General features: G+C 34.1%; 5 protein-coding genes across 5 annotated transcripts; 2 read left to right on the top strand and 3 right to left on the bottom strand.

Annotated features, from left to right (window-relative positions):
• Positions 1-1,031: 1,031 nt before the first annotated feature.
• LOC105974689 (sphinganine C4-monooxygenase 1) lies at positions 1,032-4,055 on the top strand. The gene is made up of 2 exons (XM_012999816.2): positions 1,032-1,687; positions 3,169-4,055. The coding sequence occupies exons 1-2, from the start codon at positions 1,454-1,456 to the stop codon at positions 3,721-3,723; spliced, it is 789 nt and encodes a 262-aa protein (XP_012855270.2). The 5' UTR covers positions 1,032-1,453; the 3' UTR covers positions 3,724-4,055.
• Positions 4,056-4,271: 216 nt separating this feature from the next.
• Positions 4,272-8,072, bottom strand: LOC105974687 (putative methyltransferase PMT2). The gene is made up of 7 exons (XM_012999815.2): positions 7,777-8,072; positions 6,615-7,276; positions 6,272-6,482; positions 5,877-6,171; positions 5,026-5,397; positions 4,870-4,947; positions 4,272-4,785 (listed from the first exon to the last, which is right to left on the bottom strand). Exons 2-7 carry the CDS (start codon positions 7,266-7,268, stop codon positions 4,560-4,562), a joined length of 1,836 nt encoding a protein of 611 aa, XP_012855269.1. The 5' UTR covers positions 7,269-7,276; positions 7,777-8,072; the 3' UTR covers positions 4,272-4,559.
• Positions 8,073-13,283: 5,211 nt separating this feature from the next.
• Positions 13,284-14,931, top strand: LOC105974659 (protein ATAF2). Its single transcript, XM_012999775.2, has 3 exons — positions 13,284-13,646; positions 13,796-14,103; positions 14,192-14,931. Exons 1-3 carry the CDS (start codon positions 13,463-13,465, stop codon positions 14,837-14,839), a joined length of 1,140 nt encoding a protein of 379 aa, XP_012855229.2. The 5' UTR covers positions 13,284-13,462; the 3' UTR covers positions 14,840-14,931.
• A 979-nt stretch (positions 14,932-15,910) lies between these two features.
• Positions 15,911-17,761, bottom strand: LOC105974752 (large ribosomal subunit protein eL34). The gene is made up of 4 exons (XM_012999898.2): positions 17,525-17,761; positions 17,281-17,360; positions 16,345-16,454; positions 15,911-16,252 (listed from the first exon to the last, which is right to left on the bottom strand). The coding sequence occupies exons 1-4, from the start codon at positions 17,601-17,603 to the stop codon at positions 16,159-16,161; spliced, it is 363 nt and encodes a 120-aa protein (XP_012855352.1). The 5' UTR covers positions 17,604-17,761; the 3' UTR covers positions 15,911-16,158.
• Positions 17,762-18,802: 1,041 nt separating this feature from the next.
• On the bottom strand, positions 18,803-21,893 carry LOC105974818 (uncharacterized). Its single transcript, XM_012999979.2, has 5 exons — positions 21,452-21,893; positions 20,324-21,348; positions 19,636-20,049; positions 19,341-19,549; positions 18,803-19,261 (listed from the first exon to the last, which is right to left on the bottom strand). The coding sequence occupies exons 1-5, from the start codon at positions 21,589-21,591 to the stop codon at positions 19,016-19,018; spliced, it is 2,034 nt and encodes a 677-aa protein (XP_012855433.2). The 5' UTR covers positions 21,592-21,893; the 3' UTR covers positions 18,803-19,015.
• Positions 21,894-23,231: the final 1,338 nt, after the last annotated feature.

The following is a 23,231-nucleotide window of genomic DNA, read 5'->3' as shown; positions in this document are numbered from 1 at the left end:
TTATAAACTGTTTACTTGTTATAACATCTTAAATAAAAAGATACGGTGAATATGTTCTGTATAAAAGATCATAAAAGCTCTCGAGCAGCTTAGTTTAAAAAAAAAAACAAGATTAAAAAAAAGTGTCAAACTCTTTGAAAGAGCTTATAAGCTCTACAACATCTTATAGATTCTTTTTAACAGTTTATAAGCTTAACCAGACACTCTCCAAGTGTATAAAAGATCGTAAAAGCTCTCGAGCAGCTTATTTTTTTAAAAAAAATAAGATTAAAAAAGTGTCAAACTATTTGAAAGAGCTTATAAGCTCTCCAACATCTTATAAATTCTTTTTTAACAGTTTATAGGCTTAATCATACACTCTCCAAGTCCAATCGACTAAATAATTAGGAGCCAGTAAATATATATGTAGAATATAGTGATTATTTACACTACTATTAAAATTTACATAATTCTCATTAAAATATTATGTTACATATAATTAAGAAATATAAGATCTACAATATGAAAGCTTCAAAGTTGTCCACACCCTGACATGATAAATTTGGATAGCCTGGAAGAAGAATCTATTCCATTAATTAACACATTAGGAAGCTTTATTTATTCTTTTATTTATTTATTTTTTTAGTGGCAAATATGGCTTGGAAGAATCTTTTCTAACTTTTATAATGTTTAATTAAATAATTCACTTTGTTCAGTCCTTATCCAAAGTCTTTTAACGTGATTTATTGTAGCCATCGACAATTAATTTAATAATAAATGGCCAGACAAATCAAATAATAAAAATAAAATATTATATCCACACTTTTTAATATTATTTAGAATAAGTCGTCTTCTTATAATATGAAAGATATTTTAAAATATTTACATATAATAAAAATTAAAGTGCCCACCGAATTTTCCCAAGTGATAAAACGACACCGCACACAGATATTTAGCTAAAAGCATTTATTTCCATTAACCACTTGTTTTTAACTAATAATCAATTAATCACAACTAATAATAAATTGTTTAATTATGAGAAAATACAAATTAATCCCCAAAATTATATAAATTTACAGACCATCCAGAATTTCTGTAAATCTAACACAGAAGAAGAGAGTACGAATCAACAAAAATAATCTACCAATCAATACATACACGATATACATACAAACCATGTATGTAATGGTGTACGTATATGCGTAGATGCATATATATATATATATATATATATATATATATTGACATCTCAGGAAACAACCGAAAGTCTTCCAAGTGTTAAAAACAACTTTTTTGAGGAGACTTTTCTCGAATTAAAAAACCCCCCCTCAAACAAAATTGAATTTTGATCCATCTCATAATATGTTCTAGGGTTTGTTTTTCTCCGATTTTGAATCGCCCCCAAACAAAATCGAACGCCGGTTGATTTTTTTTGTTTTCTCTTTGTTGGGAATAATAATATTAGGTGGTGGAAATGATGATTAATGGTGGTTTAGAAGTGTCGGATGAATTGTTGGGTACGGTTGCTCCGATTGTTGTGTACTGGTTGTATTCGGGGATTTATGTGCTGTTAGGTTCACTGGAGAATTACAGGCTGCATACGAAGAAAGATGAAGATGAGAAGAATTTGGTTTCGAAGAAAGATGTGGTCAAAGGTGTACTCCTTCAGCAGGCTGTTCAGGCTGTTGTCGCCACCATCCTCTTTGCTGTGAGCATTTCATTCTCTCTCCTCCTCTGTGTGTGTTTGTGTGTGTGTGTGTGTTTTGTTAGTTGATTTTTATTTTATTTTGATAGGGTTATGCATCTGTGTTTCATGTTTTTTGGCAAGTAAAATTGGTGTGATTTTGGTTATATGGTGTCCTTACTATTGCGATTAATCGAGGAAAAATGAATTTGTAACAGAAACTGGTTATAAGCCTTTTGTTGTGTGTTGTCTATAGATATCTGTAATTCATCCGAAAGATTATTAGTGTAGTGGAACATATGCTTGTACTTGTTGGATTCGATGGGGATCTGGATAAATGAATTTTTCGTCGTTTATTGGGGACGGGTTAAACACTGAATTCTAGCTGTTTTGATGTTTTTAGTGCTCGAAGTTGTTGGAAATGAATATATCGAATGTCGTTACATGCAAATCTTATTGTGGTTTTTAATTTCTTCAATCAGCGGGAGGAACATTGATTGCACTACGTGGTTTGTTGAACTTGAGCGGCAATTAATGTTCATTGAGATTTTGTAATCGTTTCGAGCATTCAATGATTGGGCAGATAAAATGCTTAATGAGTTGACCAGTATATTTCTCTATAAAGGCTAACTATTTTACTGTGGCAAGTCATTAGGTGCAGAAATTTATTGTTAGATTTTACTTATTAGGTGCAGCACTTTAATGTAGAATTTTCTATCGCGGCTTAAAATCTTTCTTCAAAACATGGCACCATTGTTCTGACAACTTCCAATTCCTTTTTATTTTGTTTGTTCGACTCCATTTATTATCTCATGGGAAGCTGTCTTAGTGGAACAGACAACGTGATGCCTCTGTAACATAACAGGGAATGTGTTCTCGTGTAAATTGATTCGAACAACAGCAAGTCATCACAGCTAGATTTGACACTAAGTGATAAAATTAGTTATAAATGAAGGAATAGTACTTTATCGAAGAAATAAATTCAGTTGCTTACCTGTGAAAACGGACAAGTACCAGCATGCTTCAGGGTTTTGATTTTTATAGTTAAATCTTTATTTTCTTTTTACTGAATTATGTCTTTTTCCCCCTTTGTTCTATGATAAGACACATGGTTTTTTCCTCATAGGGGATTGCCGCCCATATAAAAACTATCCCTATTGCCAATGTTATTTGTTACAGCTGTTGAGGGCATTAGTACGTAATCTATTGGATGCTTCATCTTTCCAATGGTTATCACAAGTTCCGAATATATTCGTATGAAGTGCAGCTTTAGTAAAACTCTTAGTTGTAGCCTTCACATTACAGGAACCAAAACTTTTAACCAGCTGTTTTGGATATTTTTATTATTTTGGGGCGATATATTATTGACCCGTGAGGCAATCTTGGGAATTTCTTATATCACTCGTTGTTCTTTTATATCTATATGTGCTGACTTTTTTCCCTAGATTATTCTTGTAGTGTTGGCTTTGTTAGATCTAAAATAAATTATATTACCTTTCTTGTAGGTTACCGGAAGTGACACTGATTCTGCACAATCACAACAAACTTCCTTCATCGTTCTTGCTAGGCAACTCTTGGTAGCAATGATGGTCCTTGACACCTGGCAATACTTCATGCACCGATATATGCACCACAACAAGTTCTTGTACCGCCACATCCACTCTCAGCACCACCGATTAGTTGTACCTTACGCATTCGGAGCATTGTACAACCATCCAGTGGAAGGTCTTCTTCTCGACACAATCGGTGGAGCTTTATCTTTCCTTATCTCAGGCATGTCACCTCGAGCATCCATTTTCTTCTTTTCCTTTGCTACCCTCAAAACAGTTGACGACCACTGTGGCTTGTGGCTGCCTGGCAATCTTTTCCATATTTTCTTCGGAAATAACTCAGCTTATCATGATATTCACCATCAGCTGTATGGGAATAAGTACAACTTTTCGCAGCCCTTTTTTGTGATGTGGGACAGGATTCTTGGTACTTACATGCCGTATTCGCTTGAGAAGAGAAGTAAAGGGGGTTTTGAAGCACGGCCTGGTAAAGATTGCAAGGAGAACTGAGTTGAATTAACCATTGCCTGTAACAATTGTGTATCAATCACTAAAGGTTTCGGTTTTTTTTTTTCCTTTTTTCTTATAATCCTTTTTTGATTGCTCGAGTACTTATATGATTCGTATATATATATGTTATTGATATATATCTATACTCATGTGGCATGGTGTATAGTTTAGCTCTTCCCGATATAAGCATTGAGGCGTCAATGGCAGTGTAATTTTGTCTGTGGAGGCATATATGGCAGACTCTGTTTTTCCTTTTTCTTTTTTTTTTAAACAGATTTATGTTTCTTGATCTTGATTTGTGATATACGATTGGTTATTTGTTGTCTGGTTTATCGATTGCAGTTGGAAGTTTGCTTATATGATAATGGTAATAAGCACAATACTTGGGGTGAAAAATTGTATGTTCAGTCACCAAATAGGGTTGTTTTAATGGTGTCACTTTTCGATTATCCGACTTGTTCTTTAGTTTCTTTGATCGGTACAGAGTTTTTTTGTAATATTAGTAATTGCTAGCAGAAGCAGGAAGACGGTAATACGATTGCGAGAAATTGTCCGAAAATCTGGAACTCTGTTTTAATGCAAATTGCACAATAACATTGGTACATTACTAGGGTAATTATATCATACAGAAACTCAGTTTTTTTCTCTACTATAAAGAAAGTTAAAAATCTCAACTGGGATTTCAATAAATAACATTTTGTGTTACAACAGTTTCAACCTATAAACTAGAGACCAATCAATCCCTGGTCAAATATGTGCATCCTTTGGACCTTGTGTAAGAAGATCAAAGAACCCTCTCTTGAAAAATCATGGCACAGAAGGGCATTTTAGACTTTTCACTGCTCGGAAGTGGAGTTTCCAACCCAGTATTGCTTGACCACAACCAATATTTTCTCGGGAACAAGAGGACCATCCTCGTGATCGATCATCTTAGAATCCCATCTCATACCCCCGATTATTTTCTTCACCTTCACAAGCACATCAACTTCATCCCGGAATATAACCGCACCTTCGGGCCGTAAAATTCGATCCATCTCCAATAAAATATCTTCGAAATTACACCTGCGTTTCATTCAATTTGATAATCCACAAAAATATTCCAACACATTTTCAAATTCAAAAAAAAAAGGGTGGGAAGGTACGTACTTATCGTTGTACAAGCTAAAGACACCATTAGCATGGATAAGATCGTATGTCCTTGGATATGTCGAAAAGCCTTCACACCTAAACAATATTATAACAAATCAATTTAGCAGCCGAATAATATTAAATATTTAATATTAAATATTCGAGTAGATGTACCAGTCATGATAAATGCCAATCAATCCTCGTTCATATACAACACCGAGAGTATTTTTCTTGGCAATAGTAGGTACAACATTCATAACCCACAATTTCGGAGATTGAAGTGCAGCAGCAAAACCACCCAATCCAGCATTCATATCCATAATGTTCCGGTACCTTCCGGAATCAATAATCTTGTTAATCTTTCTATACGCGTTTACATGTTTTTTCCATTGCTTATTATCTTCCAAATATGCTTCAACGGAAACTCCACTAATCGAGCCACTTGCAATTCTCGGTGGAACGGCATAAAGCCTCTCGGGAAATGGCTTTAAATCACTGTTAGCATTGTTATTATTCGGAGTAATACACTGCTCCATTTTCTTGTACCTGATTAATAATAGGAATGATTTAAAACAATTTAGATATGTTGTGCCACAGTACAACTACATATCGAATAACCCCTTTAAAAAGTTACAAAAAATCTGATTTTTTTCTGAAAGTGAAAAACTAATTCCAGTCCCGTTCCAAAAAGATCGTAAAAATCGGACATCAGAATTTGGAATGAAAAAACTTATTCCAAAATTGGGAAATTTTCGAATCGCTATCGGAGGAATTTGGAAAATTCCAATATTATAGTCACCTATTTATAAAATACATAATTATGTTGATATTATAAATGAAATTTAAGAAAAAAAAACATAATTTTCAAAATTAAGATCGCATCGGAAATCAGAATCCCATAATATAATCCAATTGCAATCCAAAAAAAAATGGAAAAATCGGAATTCGGAATAAGAAAAAAAAAGCTTGTTCCAAATTTGAGAAATTTCGACCCTAAATATAATAGTGTAGTTAGTGATCCATACCAGACATTATCAGCATCTTCCGATTTACAGAATTCTGCTCCGGAATTTTCTTGTGCAGAACGACAGGAATCGGTATCCATCGACTTCTGCCAAATTGCTATTTCACCCTTCTCGGATTTCTTCTCCCAGCATAAAAGTTTCGCAACTTCTTCAATTTTCCTCTGTTCTTCTTGAAGCTCTTCCATTGGTCGCTGCCATGCTTTGTAATTAATCTTCCAATTAATCGGAGGACCAGAAAGAACCCAATAACCACCTGGTCTAAGCACACGATCAACTTCCTTCATATACAATCCATCTACAAAGAGAAGAGAAACAAATAGAATCCATCACTAACACCTAAAAATGATAAAGACTCCTTTTTTTAATCACAGATTCGGAAGGTGTTTGTTAATTACCATTAACCCCCCAAGGTATAAGACAACGCGAACAATGAGCCATGTCAAACGCACTCGACGGGTAAGGAATCTTCACAGTTCCAAGAACACCAATGACAGCTGGCACACCCCTCTCAAGAGCAAATTGAACCTGTGCCTCATGCGAATCTCTAGGTGCAAACGACATTGCTATAACGTTTCTTTTCCATAGGTACGCACCCCAACTAGCAACCTAACACATAACAACCACATATAAATCAACAAAACAAGACAACCTTAATATTTTACTTCAAAAAACAAAAAAAAAAAGACAACCTTAGTATTCAGACAACAAAAAAAATAGATACAGAAATACAAAACATACCCCACAGCCAGTGTCCAAAGCAGTCCTAACAGTTCCGTTTGCAATCGGAATAACCGAAGCAAGTTGGTCAATGTACTTATCTGCACCTTGAGGAAACTGAGTTCCTCCACCTGGAAATCTAAATACATTGCCCTCGTATTGAATCCAGTTCTGTATAGCCTTTTCCACGGTCAAGCTTTTGTAAGGAGCGTTTGCGTAGGGTACATAATCACGGCTTTTAGGCCATGGAAACGGGGTTACGTAACCTTTAGGAGCTGGAATAAGGCAATGCAGCTTGTCTTTTTGCAAAGGGCAGTGGCGTTCACGGTAAATCATGCTTTCTCTTGAGAAAGTCATGGCTCGCCTTTGATCTTGGCAAGGGGTGTAATCGGTGTATTTTTTGTGGCATGGCTTGTAAACTGTGGGTTTGGAATCGGAATCGGAATCGGAGAATATTCCGGCTTCATTGCCGTGGTGGGTTTCGAAATTGAGGTTTGGGAGGATGTTGCAGTTAGTGCTCGTTTTGGTTATTTCTAATGCAATGCTGTCACCTTTACCGAATCCACTTCTCTGCCATGCTCCGAGTAAGTAGAAGAAACAGCATAAGCCTGCTATGATGAAAATAGATACAGAATTTCTGGTTCTATTGTCGCCCGAATTGAACTTGTTCGCCATCACAGGTCCTGAAAATTAAAAAAAAAAAAACCTTAAATTTAGTAAAGAAAGAAAAAAGATCAGCATCGATCAATAGCCTTTTTCTTTTTTGCAATTTGGGGAAAGCAAAAAAAGAACTCCTATTACATATCAAAGTTGACGGGAAAACGAGAAGTAAGCAATCTATGAAAAATTAGCTTTGTTAGTGATCTGCTTTTTGCAATGTGGAAACTAATTACTCACAAGAACAACATTGATAAAATCATATATTCATCACATAACTAAGATCCACAACCACAATTCTAAGATTTGTCATGAACATCTATTAAAAAACGATCATAGTATTACAGAGGCTCGAATTGTTATAAACTTAACAAAGGTCTCAAATCACGAGCATACATCCTTTTAACTAAAAATGAATAGAAAACCTCAAATAATTGACAAATACAAATAAAAAGCAGAGCAGAGCAGAGCAGAGCATTGTTAACTAATGGTGATTAAGGATGCACGAAGGGATTAAACGCCGTACCAATCGCATCAGTTGATGACTGATGCAGACACTGATTCAACGATCAACAAAATCCGCGTCTTTATGCTTCTTCGCCACTCGGGAAAAAAAATGCTGAAAAACAGATCCGATTATCACAAATTCGGATAGGAGAGAATTGATTGATTGAAACTCAAAAACCCTAATTTCAGTCTGTAGTGGAAAATTGGGGCCATATATATATAATCTGCTGCTATGTTTCCATATATAAGATGTCGGGCGACAAATGAATCTTTTGGTTCTTTGTGTTTTCTTTTGTTTTTTAATGGGCTAATGATGAGAGGGAAATTTTCAAATTAGTCCTACTATTTGTTACTAATACCATTGAGTACCAGTAACTTTTTAAAATCTAAACATTTACTCCCATTAATTATTAAGTCGGTGGCGTTAGTGGTGTGGTTTTGGATAAATAAGTAAATAACAATAATATCATAATTAATTGAAAATGTAATAATTATATTGATGAAAATGCATCTTATGAAGTAATGAATAAAGTAAAAATAAAAAGGGTTTTCATTTAAATACACAAAAATTGATGGTAGTGCGCTATTTTAAAATTCCTGGGGTTTTAGCTCGTAAATCCCTTTGACTAAATTTATATATTAGACAATCACCGATATGACTCTTCTATCATTCACGTACGTCCTCATTTTTTTACAAAAAAACACTCGTAGGGCAATCATGACCATGCCTACGATCCCAGATTATATAAATTATCCATGTACTGAAATATAAACTTGGGGCATATTTTGCTAGGATTTGAGAATAAAAGACGTTTAAAAACAAACAGTATTTAAAACTTACACAAGTCATCCACACGACCGTTATTTTCTGTATATTCATTCAACTTTTCATCTAGTAAGCTACGTTCAAACCCTACGACATTTTCTCTGCATACGCGACTAATAGGGACGAAGATTCATTCTTCAAATTTATGCCAAACTGGCCGGATGACCTCGTGGTACACTCGTAGCACTTGGAAAAATCCTCAATTTTCAGCCCAATAATATAGTAGGGCCACCTGTAATTAAGGGAGCAGTCCATAGTTATTGTATGGACCTTAGAGTAGGCAATAACTATCCCCAGTACGTGATATTATTGTTCCTTGACTTTTTGTGTGCCCAGAATTTAAAATGTTAATTATTAGACTTAGGAGATGTCAAGGTAGTACGTTCATGCATCGATAGTTGTACGCTACAGTTACCGGGCTTGCAAACAATCCTCTTAAAATTGCTAGATTTCATTGGGCCCGCAATTGATTCTCGTTTGGGCCCAATATATTTGGTTTAATGGGCCAGCAAATTATATGTGAACGGGTCCCTTTCTTGAATATATAAATACAATGTTCGGGAAAATTACAATATTCGTCCTTCACGTTTCCATCAATTTTACATTTTACCCCCCATGTTCAAAACAATATATATTTGGTCCCTGATGTTTCCAAAATTTAACACATTTAGTCATTTCCATCAATTTTTCGTTACTACTAACGGAATTATGTGTGTGCCAATCATTTCTTTAACTGACGAACTAACGGTAAATTGACGGAAATGACCAAAAGTGTTAAATTATTCAGACATGAGGGACCAAATGTAAAATTAATGCAAACTTGAAGGATGAAAACTGTAATTTTCCCTACAATGCTCCATTTAAAATTAACTTTTAAAGTGTTTGAAAATTGAGCTTGTAAGTTATTTATTCGTTATACGATCTCAAAAAAAATGTGAGGTATAGTATAAATACTTGTAAAAACTAAAAACAATTGTATATGCTCTACAGCAACTTATTTTTAAATTTTACAATATTTTAGAAAACGATTACCAAATATTTTTTTAAGAGCTTCTAAGCTCTTAAACAACTTATAAATAAATTAATATTAACATTTTTAAGCTTAGCTAAACATCACTCCCTTAATACTACCTCAATTTCTTCTATCATTTGTGTATGGTTTAAGAATACCATTCAAAAGTTAGTTAGTGCAAGAAAAATGATACAAAATAAAATATTAATTGACATACAATGTTATCTGATAGTATTTTATGTTGAGTCACTAGTAATTCTTTTTTGTTGTTGTTTTATTTTTTAAATTATTTTTATTTATTTATTTTTCGACTATATTAAACTAATAGTGACAACATTGTAACAAACAAATATTGCCGAAAAATATGATAATAGATTTTTTCTCTCCGAATATTATTTGTCGTTGTAACGATGCCGAATTAGAGAAGAATAGCCCCCTTTTGGAAAGAGAAGAAACGACGCCGTTTGAAGAAGAGTTGCTCTCCAACTTAAAGAATCGTGGTTTTTAATTGACCCTTTTATCAATTCTCTGCTCAACGGAACGACGTCGTATTGCCTTGGTCATTTGAGTATAAATAGCATATTAGGGGATTGGGAAAGGCAAGCAATTTCAGAAGCTAGTTCGTAGTTAGGTTAGTGTAGCTCGTCTTTTAGCCTAATTTTCTCATTCTTCATATCTTTAATCTTGTTATCGAACACAATTTCTGAGCAATGGATTACTGTTATTATGAATCTAATTCGATTCATAACAGTCGTGGTAGTGCAACCGAAACCAAAACCGAAACTGAAATCAAAACCGAGCTGAACCGAAACCGGATCGAACCGAACACCCCTGGACCAACTTCTCTAATCTTAAAATGACAAATAATAAATATAATTCTACATATTGTATAAAAATGTGTGAATATTTTTGAATTTATAAGTTTGAATTAATATTATACAATTGGGGTTGAAGAACAGTAGTTTATGCATGTGGACACATATTTTCAGACTGCACGTATGGGAAGCAAAACCTAGGTCAAAGTGAAAACAGACAACTCTGTCTCCAAACGAGGATTAGGTTTTTGGAGTCCGCCATTTTTATTTGTTTTGAAGTCTCCGAGTTTGCCATTTGACTCAGCTCTGTGTGTGTGTGTGTGTGTGTGTGTGTGTGTGTGTGTGTGTGTGTGTGAAATTAAAAACCCGCCATTTAATTGAGGGTACTATTACTCCCACATTGAAGACAAGGTGCGAAAAACTTTGGTACGAGAAACTAAATAATATGTAATAATTTGTGAAGTTAATTTGAAGAAAAATTCAAACTTGAATGGGGGGGTTTTGAGAAATATTGAGTAATGACTTTTCAAGAAGCAAGAAGATTTGAGGAATTCCATGCATGCCCCCTGGATTTCCAAAATGTTGCAATATTCAAGATTATTGACTTCTGCCCTCCCAAATTAATTACTGTTAAATATATAAAATCAACTCTTAATTTAAAAATAATTATCTATATATATATTATCTAAAATATTCTGATGCAAATTTATACGAGGATAAATATATATGTAAAATACAGTACGTAGTTGGGAGATTATTAGATCCAGTGTAGGGGTGTAAATGAACCGAACTCGCCAGTTTTTTTGAGCTCAAGCTCGAATCAAATTTGGTGAGTTTGAGCTCAAACTCAAGCTCATCAAGCTTTTATTTGATAAGCTCGAACTCGAGCTCGAGCCAAGTCTGTCGAGGCTAGCTCATCTTTTATATATATATATATATATATATATATATATATATATATATATATATATATATATATATATATATATATTATTATTATTATTTTTTTGAGTAAATTCAAGTTCATTACAAGGGAAAGTAGGGGAGGGGAGACTCGAACCCTCCTTTACCCTATTAGTAAAGGCTAGGTACCAACTCTCCTAATGAGGGTTATTTTATATATACGAAGCTCGTGAGCCGGCTTAGGAGCTAATGAATGGCTTTTTTGGGCTCGAGTTTGAGCTCGAGCCAACTCATGGAGCCCATGAGCCGGTTCAGCTCATTTACACCACTAATCGAGTGTGCGACAAATTTTTTTTCCTAATTTTCACAAGATATAGTTTGACCAAACTGAAGTAGGAACTAGAAGTTATGGTCATAGATTACAATTTATGTAGTGAGTATTTAATTATTCTTGTATTTTTAATAATTAATCTTATGATATTTAAAATCTGGATTTGTTGATTAATTATTCATCAACTACAGGAAAGAGTATTACAGGACCACTGTTCTTTATTATACAATCATGCAATGCAAGCCTCAAAATTACCAAAAATGCAGCTTTCTTTTTTTTTTTTTTTCTTGAATTTGTTTTCATTAGGATTTAACGTAAGATCAAACTTAATTACTCTACAAGCCAAAAAGCTTTAATTTACGGGTCTGACCATAAATTTGTTACTAGCAACACATGGTATATTTAAAAGAATTAATTTGACTTAACTAACTACTATACAATTTTAATTTCTATTCAATTATATTTATCTAAGAAGCAAAACCGGGTGAACCTACGGGAAATTAGATAATACACCTAATTATTTACACTTTGTGTATTTAATTTAAACCGTAGATCTACATATAAACACACACACACACACTCATGTGTATGCATGTTTAGTGGATAATTATTTAATCAAATATGGGGTCCAAATTTCACCCAATGTAATTAACCAGATATAGTATCTAACTCGTGCGAAACTACCGTGCATCTTCGTTTTCTTGACAAAAAGTCAACTTGATTGACCCAAATTTGATCTCTTAAAAAGAGATGCTTGTGTTAAATTAAGCCATGCCAAGAGAGAAAATTAATGGCACCCTCAAATTAATGGTCAAATGGTCAAAGTATAGTTTGTGAAATAAATTAAATGGGAGTTAAATTAGGATTTGAGATCCGTGGGGAAAATTAGTTGTATAATCTGACAAGTCAGTGGAATAGAAGCTTTTGGGAATGGAATTAGAAGTCGCATTTTCGGATCCTGAGATACTGACTCCACTTTCATATTAAATTAATTAATACTGATATATGAAAGACTATAATAATTAAATAATTAAATAATTAATATAATGTTATGGGAATTTGACAGTTGAATATAATTTTGAGCTTTTGCATGGGGAGTTGGGTTTTTTTTTCTGGTCCTCATTTCCATGTCAAAATTCAAACACCACTACTCAAATTAATCCATTCATTATATATATTTTGGAAGATTGCTTTGTCTTCACTTAATTAATTAATTAAGCTGAATAACTAAATTAACATTCTAATTAATCTCCATGAGGGGCTGACTAACTAGGGTTTTCATTGGGATTCCTCACTTTGGAGTACTTAACTAAACCAGACAAAGTTTGGTTCATGAGTCACTACTAAGGAAGGAAATTAAAAGTCATTACTTATATATATATTCTTGACTTGGGGTTTTCTTTTCTTGGTAGTTGTTCTTGAGGGTAATTAATTAAGTAATTAATTAATTAATTAGACTTAATTAAGGTTGAATTATCTCTCACCTCATGCACAGAGCATCATAATAAGCAATATTAGCAGAATTAAACAAGCTCCTTTAAAGTCACCAGAAAAGTCGGCTGATCCTTCGGGGGCCCGACTCGTCTCGATCTGCGTGTGGCTTCTGCATATTAATTCAACTTACTTCTGTGTTCATTTTGCTTGTCTTGAACTAAGTTGCATGCTTTTAGGTCACTCCATTAATATTTTCATTACTTCTTGATTCTTTTTTTTTTCTTTTAGCTAGCCTAGCTAGGTTTAACTGCTTTGTAAGACTTTCGGTTTTTTCGATCTTTAGTAGTGAATCGAAATTTTGAAGTTTAATCTTTTCGGAAAAAAATGGATCATGCAAGAATTGAAAGTGAGAAAACAGAAGAAATAATGCTGCCAGGTTTCAGATTTCATCCAACTGATGAAGAATTAGTAGGGTTTTATCTCAAAAGAAAAGTTCAACACAAACCTCTCTCTATTGAACTCATTAAGCAGCTCGATATCTACAAACACGACCCGTGGGATCTTCCGAGTAAGCGAAATATTCAAAAATATTCACAAAAAAAAATTATTACCAAATTTTTCTTACATTATTCAAAACCCTAATATTAATTATTACATCTTTGTACTAATTATTATATATATACTGATGTTAATTTTTTTTTTTTTTTGTTTAAGCAGAGTTGGCAACTACTGGAGAAAAAGAGTGGTACTTTTACTGTCCAAGGGACAGAAAATACAGAAACAGTGCAAGGCCGAACCGAGTCACCGGTGCCGGATTTTGGAAAGCCACCGGAACCGACCGACCTATCTACGCCTCCGATGGCGGCTCGAAATGCATCGGCTTGAAGAAATCTCTCGTTTTCTACAAAGGCAGAGCGGCCAAAGGAATCAAAACCGATTGGATGATGCACGAGTTTCGATTGCCCTCGCTCAACGACTCGGTCTCTCCTAGTAAGAAATATTTGGACAAAAATATCCCTGCTAATGTAAGTAGTGCATGTAATAATTCTTGATGTATATATATAGATGTTATTTATGTAATAATATTTTATAATATTTTTTTTTTTTTTGCAGGAAGCATGGGCAATATGTAGAATATTCAAGAAATCGAACTCGAGTAATTCGCAAAGGGCGAATCTGTCTCAACACTCTTGGGTTTCTCCAGTGTTTGATCACATTATTACAACATGTGATGCAAATAATGCAATAAGCCCTTGCGATTTTAACAACGTTAATTATCACTCGGGTTATTATTCTAGCAAAACGAACTATTCGTCGCCCCTTCAATTCGGTTCACCAGCTGTTTATCAGATCGAAAATACGCCACATCAGTTCACAACCAGTTTACCAGCCGGCATTAATAATAATAACAACGATGCTTCTTCTTTGTTTCTAGAAATGTCGAGCTCGATATTCGGAGAATTCGTGAATAACGAGCATTGCAATAACGGAATATTCTCGTCGGATACCGAAACTGGAAATTTAGTTCAAGAAAACGTTTGCGCGGTGGTCGGAAAAGACGAGATAATCGACGTGGGACAACGATTATTAGACGAAGATCAGTTGGGATTGATAAGGTCGATGGGATTCGATTATCCGAATCACAATTACGGATTACCGATGAGTTTTACGGACGCGTGGAAGTCGAATTTGGTGTGGGATTCTTCTCCTTGTCCTAGTGAATTGTCAACTAGCTACTCTACTAACAATTGCTACATTTGAGTATTTATTTTATATATATTCTAAATTAATTATTAGTTGTAATGTATTATTCAAGTTTTGTATGCTCTATGATTAGTGTTTATTTTGTGCTATGTTTTTGGCTACTAGCAACTTTAGTTTGTAGTGCTCAGCTTTAAAAATTTAATTAATTTGACCAAAAATAGATATGCTTTAGCATATTGTCCTACTGATTTGTTTTTCACTGCTTCTAAATTGTACGTCTCTTCTTTTATGGGAAAATTACAGTTTTGGGACCTCAAATTTCCAGTGATTTCATATTTGACGCCCCGTATTCACAAAAAATACATTTAATCACTCATGTTTTATTCAACATTGTTAGTTATTTTCGTCAATTTTCCGTTAATACTAACGGAATCAAGCTTGTGTCCATCACTTATTTAACTGAAGGAGTAATAGTAAATTGACGAAAAACACCAAAAATGTTAAATTATTGAAATATGAGGGACCAAATATGTTTTTTCTGGACCAAATATAGAATTAGTGCAAACTTAAGGGGTGAAAACTGTAATTTCTCCTTTTGTTTATAGCAATGAATAAAATTTGGTTCGTCTATTCACCTTTAATAAAGACGAAAGCAAGAGAGAAAAAATATTAAAAAAAAAGTGGGAATTTGTTATTGTCACACCAAATTAACCAAATGCAATAATTAAACTTCGTTTCTTTCTCAATTCAATACCACCCCAACTATAAAATGAAAGATCTATCGACTGATCAAAAATAATTCATGATGAGAATGAATCTTGTTTCTCGATATTTTGAGGTATCGAATAATGAAAACATTCCTTCGTTAACTTCTACGAAAACATGTTACTAAAACTTCTTATTGAAAATATATTCAATTTTGTAGTTAACACCAGATATCTGCATGGCTATTAACAAAATGTAAGATTATGGAAATTAACAAATAATTGATAGTATGAAAACACGTGCATAATAATACACAAGTATTCAAACTAAATCACAGCCCTATAATAATACAACCGACCATTGCACTTAAAATTTAATCTACGACAAAGGATTTAAACCGAATAATTCCAAAAGCCTCAAAAATAAAAAGGACCAAAATTTTAAAATAACACAAAAAGCAAAATCCAAATTAGTTCAATTGGCCTTCAAACGGCCAAAAACTCAAAAAAAAAAAACTAATAGTTGAATTCGACAAAATAAAGAGTCAAATACGAAAGAATACCAACAAAGTACATAACATATTTCAAGCTTAGTAAACCTCAAAATACAATTCCATGATTTTCCCTTCACTAATTATGCAAAACTATCTCAGCACCACACTCGAACACTTATCAAGGCTTGGCAGCAAGCTTTTCCTTGGTCTTCTGTATCTTCAAAACCTTCTTCACGATCTTTTGTTCTTCGACCAAGAAAGCTCTAATGATCCTACAAAACCCAACGAGAAAACAAGTCATAAACTTTATAAATACCAATAAAAAATGAATATACGTAGAAGAGGATAGGAAAAAGTAACTAACCTTTCCCTCACAGCACCACCAGACAAAACTCCACCATACGGGCGGTTCACGGTCCTCCTATTCCTGGACAACCTAGACCGCTTGTACTCAGCAGGTCTCAAGTGTGGAATCTACAAACATGTGAAAATTGTGAAAATTGAGTGTAAGTTGTAATGTATTCAAATGAGAAACTTTGATCTAAGAGACTATTGCATTTTCAATTCACCGATTCAAGAATGGTACAATTGAGATCAAGAAAGTCATCATTTAAAATGGTGAAGCAATAAAATGGAAACAAGAAAATTCAGAGAAAGCCCGCAAATTGAGTATTTTATAACATATTCAACTGAGAAACTTTGATCTAAAAGACCATCGCATTTTCAATTCAAAGATTCAGAAGGTTAGTGGTGAGGTCAAGAAAACCATCATTTAACATAGTGAAGCGATATAACGGCAACAAGGAAATTCAGAGAAAGCCCGGACGTTTCAATTAACTGTCCCGATTACCATATCCATTCAAACATTGTTGCAATGTAATTAACATGAAACACAAACGTAAGAAACACTATTGATATCAAATACAAGTTCTACAGTCACTATAAAAAACCTCATTTTCTACAGATTCTAACAGTACCAACGAACCCAAACCAGTTAGTCATTCTTCAGCTAAAATTCCAGATCAAATTATCTCAATTATCTACGGTTCAATTATAGTAAATCAAAACTTAACACAGCATCTACCATACAGAATAACCATTCAGAACTTCCAATGCACCAAGCCAAAAACACAAACAAATGCCAACCGGAAATAATCGATTCAGACAGTATGTAATTAGTTGCATAAAACAGTGTATAAAAATAAAATAAAATAAAAAAAAAACATGATTTTTTGCAACATAATCTAAAAAACAAAAATAATCAACATCAAATGAAATCAAATAGTAAGATTTAATTTACCCCTTGGATTCTCTTGCCAGTAACAGGGCATTTGGGACCGCTTGCCCTCTTTTTAGTAGTCTGGTAAACTAGCTTCCCACCTATTTTCCACACACACACACACACACACCAAATCAATCACACAAACAAATTCAATCGGATGCAAAAGGCAAATCATCCACATTGAGCCGAATCAAATCAAATTAAAATGAAATAAATCGAGCTAGAACACGTGAAATCTAGCGAGTAAATTAGAGATGATTACCGGGTGTTTTGACGATGCGGTGCTGGTTGGATTTGGTGGCATAGCTGTGCCTCTTCCTGTAGGTTAGCCGCTGCACCATTTTCCCACTTTCAGTCGGGTCGGGTATTCGGGCTTTTGAATTCTCGGCGTCTGTTGGCTGAGGGCGAAGGAGTAGTGTGAAGAGTGGAGGAGAGGTATATGAGTGAGTTGCAGCCCTAACTTCAACGGTGGCGATGAGTTCTATTTCAATCTACGGCTACGATTTGGGGGCTTTTCTAATTGGACCTTTTACTAATAATCCTCCTGTATCCAATTTGAATTACGGCCCAATAGCATCTAAGACAATTTTTTGCCACTAATTTATTCTATATTAGCCAATAAATAAAAGTTATATACTCTTTGTATCAAACACCACTATGTATAATATTTTAAAAATAATTATTTTTTTATTAAAATAGAAAAAACATGAAGATTTATTTGACATTAAAAAAATTAAAAATAATAATAATAATAATAATAATAATAATAATAATAATAAGGGTAAATTACAAACACCCCCTGAGGTATGGTCAAATTACAAAAACCCCCCTCTTGTTTGGATAATTACATCTACCCCCTCAACTATGATTTTTTTCTTACACCTCCACCCTTATGGTGTCAAATTCAACATAATCATCTAGATTCCGTGAAATGTGCTCTAGTTTGTATTCGTTTTGTGTAAAAATACAGTTTCCGATGCACCACAAACTGATATATACAAGTTTAAAATCACATATTATGATCATCTTGTTTCATAATGTAGAGTTTTAATGGGATAAAACGGGTAAAAAAGTGACAATATTCCATATAATCTTGAAGATTCCACTAAATTTGAGGAGTTGAGGGGGTGGTTGTAATTATCCAAACAAGATGGGTATTTTTCTAATTTGACCATACCTCAGGGGGTGTTTGTAATTTACCCTAATAATAATAATAATAATAATAATAATAATAATAATAATAATAATAATAATAATAATAATAATAATCAAAACTCAAAATGTGAATGGAATAAACATTCTAAAGAACGAGTCTTGAAACTTGAAAGTAAACGGTTTCTCCATTACAAGGCTTGTTTGACTAAACTTATTATAAAGAGCGGATAAACTCTTACGTCTGATAAGTTGTTTTAGGAGTTGATTAGTTGTTACGATTTATTATTAAAATTAATTTTTAAAGTGTTTGAACAATGATGTTATAAGCTAATTTTACTCCGTTATAAGATTTTAAATAAATTTACCAAACACTTTGGAAGAGCTTATAAGCTCTTTTTAACAGCTTCTAACAACGATTGTAAAATACTAAAATGTAATTATACAAACCATTGAACTATTTATCTCCTTCTTCCTAAATACATACATAACACAACTGCATAAAAGTTTGAGACTTCACATTTTTTTCTCCTTTATCTCTAAAACTTTGCATTTACAAGTATTAACTACTAAGCAAAATGAAGTGAAAACAAACATAATTTTAACATGGGAAAAGCAAAAAAGATGTGTCCAAATGAACCTTTTTCCCTACAAAACTAATGTTGTCAAGTTTGTTATGGCACCATAGTAAGTGTTCTCTTGTTAAGTTTGACACATTCAGCACTCTACACACCAGTCTCAACTCCACCTCACTTGTCGATGTTTCGTCACATTCCCGTTGACTTTTTCTCAACTTCGTAACTATGCAGTTTCGACTTCTAATCTGTTCTCGAATTCTTCTCTCCTTCTGCACAATCGTAATAATAACATCAAAATTCTCACTAACATACAAAATGAAAAAAAAAATGAAGTGAAAAGGAACAAACCTTTTGAAGTTTTGAGACTACATCGACTAAAAGCTCGGAGTTTTGAGGTTCTTGAATACCCTTTAGGACAGCGTTTCTTGTCGCCTTTTTATCAGCAAAAATAAATTGGCGGAAAATCAGCATCGATTCTTTGATCATTTCCACCAATTGTTTAAGTGAAATTGCATCCGTTTCTTCTTTTCTTTCCTTCTTCGCCTTCGAACAATCATCTGCATGCAAAACATAAACAACCTTTAGTAACCTTTTTTTAAGGTTGTCTTTTTTTTTTAATTATTATTTATTTAAGGTTTCTCACCTTTGATAGTCGGGACATGAAGAAGATTACGAATCATGCACCGGCTCCTAACATAATTCTGATTTCTATTTCCTTGAAAGGGTTCGTCTTCGATGAATCTCTGCATAAGTACTTGAAATTGCTGAAAATCCTCGGCCGCTCGATTGTAAGAATGATTATGCCCTTGGGAATCGTAGTCCATCAATTCTTGTCCCTTCACATACAGCCAGCAAAGAATTTCCCAAGAGAGACAAAGTTTTCCGACGTATATCAATTCCAAGTCACGGTGCATCTCTTTGATCGATTTTTGCATTGGATCTGCGTAGACTCTCTGCACTTTCCGTTTCAAAAATTTCGGTAAAATCAAAGGCGTTAAGTAATCAGCCTTTTTCTTGCATGCGGGAAGTACTTCCGACTCTTTCAGCTGAAGAAAACCTACAGTTTTATCGATCACTAGAAAGTTAGATTATTAGTTATTAAAACCTTTTTTTCACTAATCATGCTATTTAAACTACGATTAGATTAATGTAGTAAAGTAACCACTAACCGATACTTTATCGAAAGAAATAAAGAAAAGTAGTCATTGCCAAAGATTTAATTGATTTTAAGACACATAAAGAAAGATAATGTCCGATTCCACGTAAGAAAGTAGTCGACTGCAGAAAAAATTAAAAAGACGAAAAAAAGAAAAAAACGAAAATTAACTTACTGATTGCCTGTAAAGTCTGGTAATTAAGAATATCGAGTTTACGCATTTTGTCCGTGTAGCACTTGTAGAATTTTTGAATTTCGTTGATTACATCTTTGTACTCGATTTTCCGATCGATTTGCAGAGGTTTCAACAAATCTTCTTCGATTTTAGGAGTTTCGAATTCTTCCGATATAGTCGGGAGCCCTTTGATTCTACTACAATTCTTGAGCTCCATTTTCATCTGTTGAACTAAATTCTCATGCTCCGACAACACATCCTCGTCTTCGTCTGAATCGGAATCAGAATCGGAATCGCAACGATTCTTCTCTTCGTCCGAACTGTCTGAAAACGCTGTCGTTATTACAGCTTCACCCTGTATAATATCCTGTTTTTGTAATAATAATAACTCTTCCTCATCTTCGACACACATAAGTTCCAACTCTATGTAATCATCGTCGTCGTCGTCATCCGAACCATCGTCGGATCTTGGTTTGCGTTGTTCGATTTCTCGATCTCGATCGAGAAAATCACTCATCCAATTCTCGGACGCGTTTCCGTTAAAAGGAATCAATTCGACCTCATACGAAAAATCATGTTCCTCCATAATTCCTTCATCTTGAACACAATTTAGTTCCTCTCTCTCCTCATCAACTACTTCATTTCTAGAGAGAGAAGCATCAAACAAGCTAAAACGAAACGAAGAGCCCGATTCTTCTTGTTCTTCGTCTCCGAATCCGAGTATTTTCTTATCCGATTTCCGAGAAATCTCGCAATCAAAACTATCATCACTTCCGACACGAACCTCGTTTGATCCGACAAACATTTCTTCGACCACGAATTCCTCCGTTTGCGGCTGTTCGACAAAGTATTCAATCATGTTTTCGCTACGCACAAACTTACACTCACTCTGCAAGAAAACAGTTGCAACAATTCCATCTTCATCTTTTCTACTCTCCTGCAAATCTAAACCATCTTCCTCAGAAATCCCACGTGGCAAAAACACAGTGGAATCATCAGACACAACAACAACTTCATCTCCCTTCCTATAATTATTATTATTTGCAATAAAATTACACAACCTCCATAAAATTAAAAACATTAAAAAAAAATAAAAAAAAATCAAGAACTCAAAAAAATAATACCAACCTGCACACATATTTGCAGAAGAACCCATAAATCTTGATCATCAAAGTATACAGAGTAGACAACAAAATATCTACGTAACTGAAGTGGGGTTTGAATTTGATCATAGTATATAATTTTTCAACTCGGCAATGATTTTTCATTCATAAGTAAAGAGAAAAGGGAGTGTATTGGAAACTGTGCAAAAAAGAAATCATACTATATTCCAATACAGTGTTCAGCATATAGAGTAGAATTTTTCTTTGGAGAAAGTGGGCTATGCACTAATGGCGGGTCACCTAAAATTCGTGGAAAAAATGAATAAATTGAAAATGGTGTGTTTTAATTTTATTTATTTTAATTAATTTTAATGGAGAATAAATGTGTTGTTAATAATTAGGAGGTGTGGCTGTTTAGATTTGTGAGGAGTTTTTGTCCGTTAGATTTTTTGGAAGACTGATGGATTGACGTTTCTAATGAGGGAGAAGACATAAATAAGTCAATTATTTTATTGCGTTTAGAAAGTGGCTGTTTAATTGTCCTTTTTTAGAAGTTGTCACATTGTTTTCCATGTAAGACATTTAATTATGAATAGATCGTAAATTACGAAAAAGTCCCTTACGTTTGGGTAATTACAGCTACTCTCAATTGTGAATTTGTGAATTTACTAACACGTCCACTCTAATGATGCCAAATTTAACATAATCTTCTAGATTCCATGGAATGTTCTGTAGTTTTATACTCGTTTTGTGTATAAATTTAGTTTCTGATGCACCACAATCTGGTATTTACAAGTCAACAGATCCATCTTATGATCATCTTGTTTCGAAATGTGGAGTTCGAATATGATAAAACGGGTACAAATTGGAGTATATTCCACATAAATTAGAACATTCTACTAAATTTGACACACCAAGGATTGACGTGTAAGAACATTCATAATTGATGGGGTGAATGTAATTATCGAAACATGAGGGTTTTTTTTTGTAATTTAACCTTACATCAGGGGTGGAAGTTGTTGGGAAAATTGGTTAAAAATTGAGTCATGAACAATTTTTTATCAATATTAGTGTACGGTCTAATACATAAATGAATTTTGGATTAGAACCAATTTTGTGGTGAATGAAAAATTACTAGTCCAAAAATAGAAGGAAAGTGGGATTTTAAGTTATCCCACATTGGAAAAGTAGAGAAGTACTGAGCTGTATTTATATCAAAATATGGGGACAAAGGGTCACGCCCTTTGGGCATTCAACTTTGTTTGGGAGAAAGGCCTATATGTTATATGTTTCAAATCGCGCCGCCGCCGCCGTCCGTCCGACCGACCGGCCGGCCGGCTCGGCTCGGCTCGCTCGTTCGTTCGTTCGTTCGTATGTATGGATCGGATTTGGATTTGGGCTCGGGCCCAAATCACTACATTAATTTTTTGGGCCAAAAACATTAGGTCATGGGCTTTAACCCATTCAGTCGAAGCCCATCTCGATTGATCTGACTGGTCTGAATTGGTGCGGCCGAACCAATGCAAACCATTCAGGCTCAACCCGAAATGGTGCAACTATTACTCCCAATTGGCTCCATTCGAAATGGTGCAACCATTCAAACAAAAGGTACCTTTTTGCCCCAAAGGACACTACTTTTCAAACCTTATAAATAGACCCTAACATTCCCAGGATTCCTCACTTCAATCCAAATAAAAGCCTACTGCATATTCAGCCTTCCCTTTACAGATTCTCTCGAAAAGTTCTACACAAAGTACAGTTCGTCGTACTTGGGATTTGGAGTGCTCCTATTCCAAGTTTTGCCG

This window comes from Erythranthe guttata, chromosome 5 (genome assembly GCF_056151865.1).
Source record: "Erythranthe guttata isolate IM_541 chromosome 5, IM_541, whole genome shotgun sequence".
Classification (NCBI taxonomy): domain Eukaryota; kingdom Viridiplantae; phylum Streptophyta; class Magnoliopsida; order Lamiales; family Phrymaceae; genus Erythranthe; species Erythranthe guttata.
Note: the sequence above shows the minus strand (reverse complement) of the source record. Positions and strands in the feature narration are given on the sequence as shown.

Bases quoted from the DNA above. Each gene is read 5' to 3' on its own strand.
- LOC105974659 (XM_012999775.2), top strand. From the start codon at position 13,463: ATGGATCATGCAAGAATTGAAAGTGAGAAAACAGAAGAAATAATGCTG. The intron at 13,647-13,795 runs GTAAGCGAAATA...TTGTTTAAGCAG, and splicing joins CGACCCGTGGGATCTTCCGA to AGTTGGCAACTACTGGAGAA. The intron at 14,104-14,191 runs GTAAGTAGTGCA...TTTTTTTTGCAG, and splicing joins ACAAAAATATCCCTGCTAAT to GAAGCATGGGCAATATGTAG.
- LOC105974818 (XM_012999979.2), bottom strand. From the start codon at position 21,591: ATGAAAAATCATTGCCGAGTTGAAAAATTATATACTATGATCAAATTC. The intron at 20,050-20,323 runs GTAAGTTAATTT...ATAAAACTGTAG, and splicing joins CCAGACTTTACAGGCAATCA to GTTTTCTTCAGCTGAAAGAG. The intron at 19,262-19,340 runs GTTTGTTCCTTT...ACGATTGTGCAG, and splicing joins TAGTCTCAAAACTTCAAAAG to AAGGAGAGAAGAATTCGAGA.
- LOC105974752 (XM_012999898.2), bottom strand. From the start codon at position 17,603: ATGGTGCAGCGGCTAACCTACAGGAAGAGGCACAGCTATGCCACCAAA. The intron at 17,361-17,524 runs GTAATCATCTCT...TGTGGAAAATAG, and splicing joins CCGCATCGTCAAAACACCCG to GTGGGAAGCTAGTTTACCAG. The intron at 16,253-16,344 runs GTTAGTTACTTT...TGGGTTTTGTAG, and splicing joins GGTGGTGCTGTGAGGGAAAG to GATCATTAGAGCTTTCTTGG.
- LOC105974689 (XM_012999816.2), top strand. From the start codon at position 1,454: ATGATGATTAATGGTGGTTTAGAAGTGTCGGATGAATTGTTGGGTACG. The intron at 1,688-3,168 runs GTGAGCATTTCA...CCTTTCTTGTAG, and splicing joins TCGCCACCATCCTCTTTGCT to GTTACCGGAAGTGACACTGA.
- LOC105974687 (XM_012999815.2), bottom strand. From the start codon at position 7,268: ATGGCGAACAAGTTCAATTCGGGCGACAATAGAACCAGAAATTCTGTA. The intron at 6,483-6,614 runs GTATGTTTTGTA...GTTATGTGTTAG, and splicing joins CTTTGGACACTGGCTGTGGG to GTTGCTAGTTGGGGTGCGTA. The intron at 4,948-5,025 runs GTACATCTACTC...AATATTGTTTAG, and splicing joins ATTGGCATTTATCATGACTG to GTGTGAAGGCTTTTCGACAT.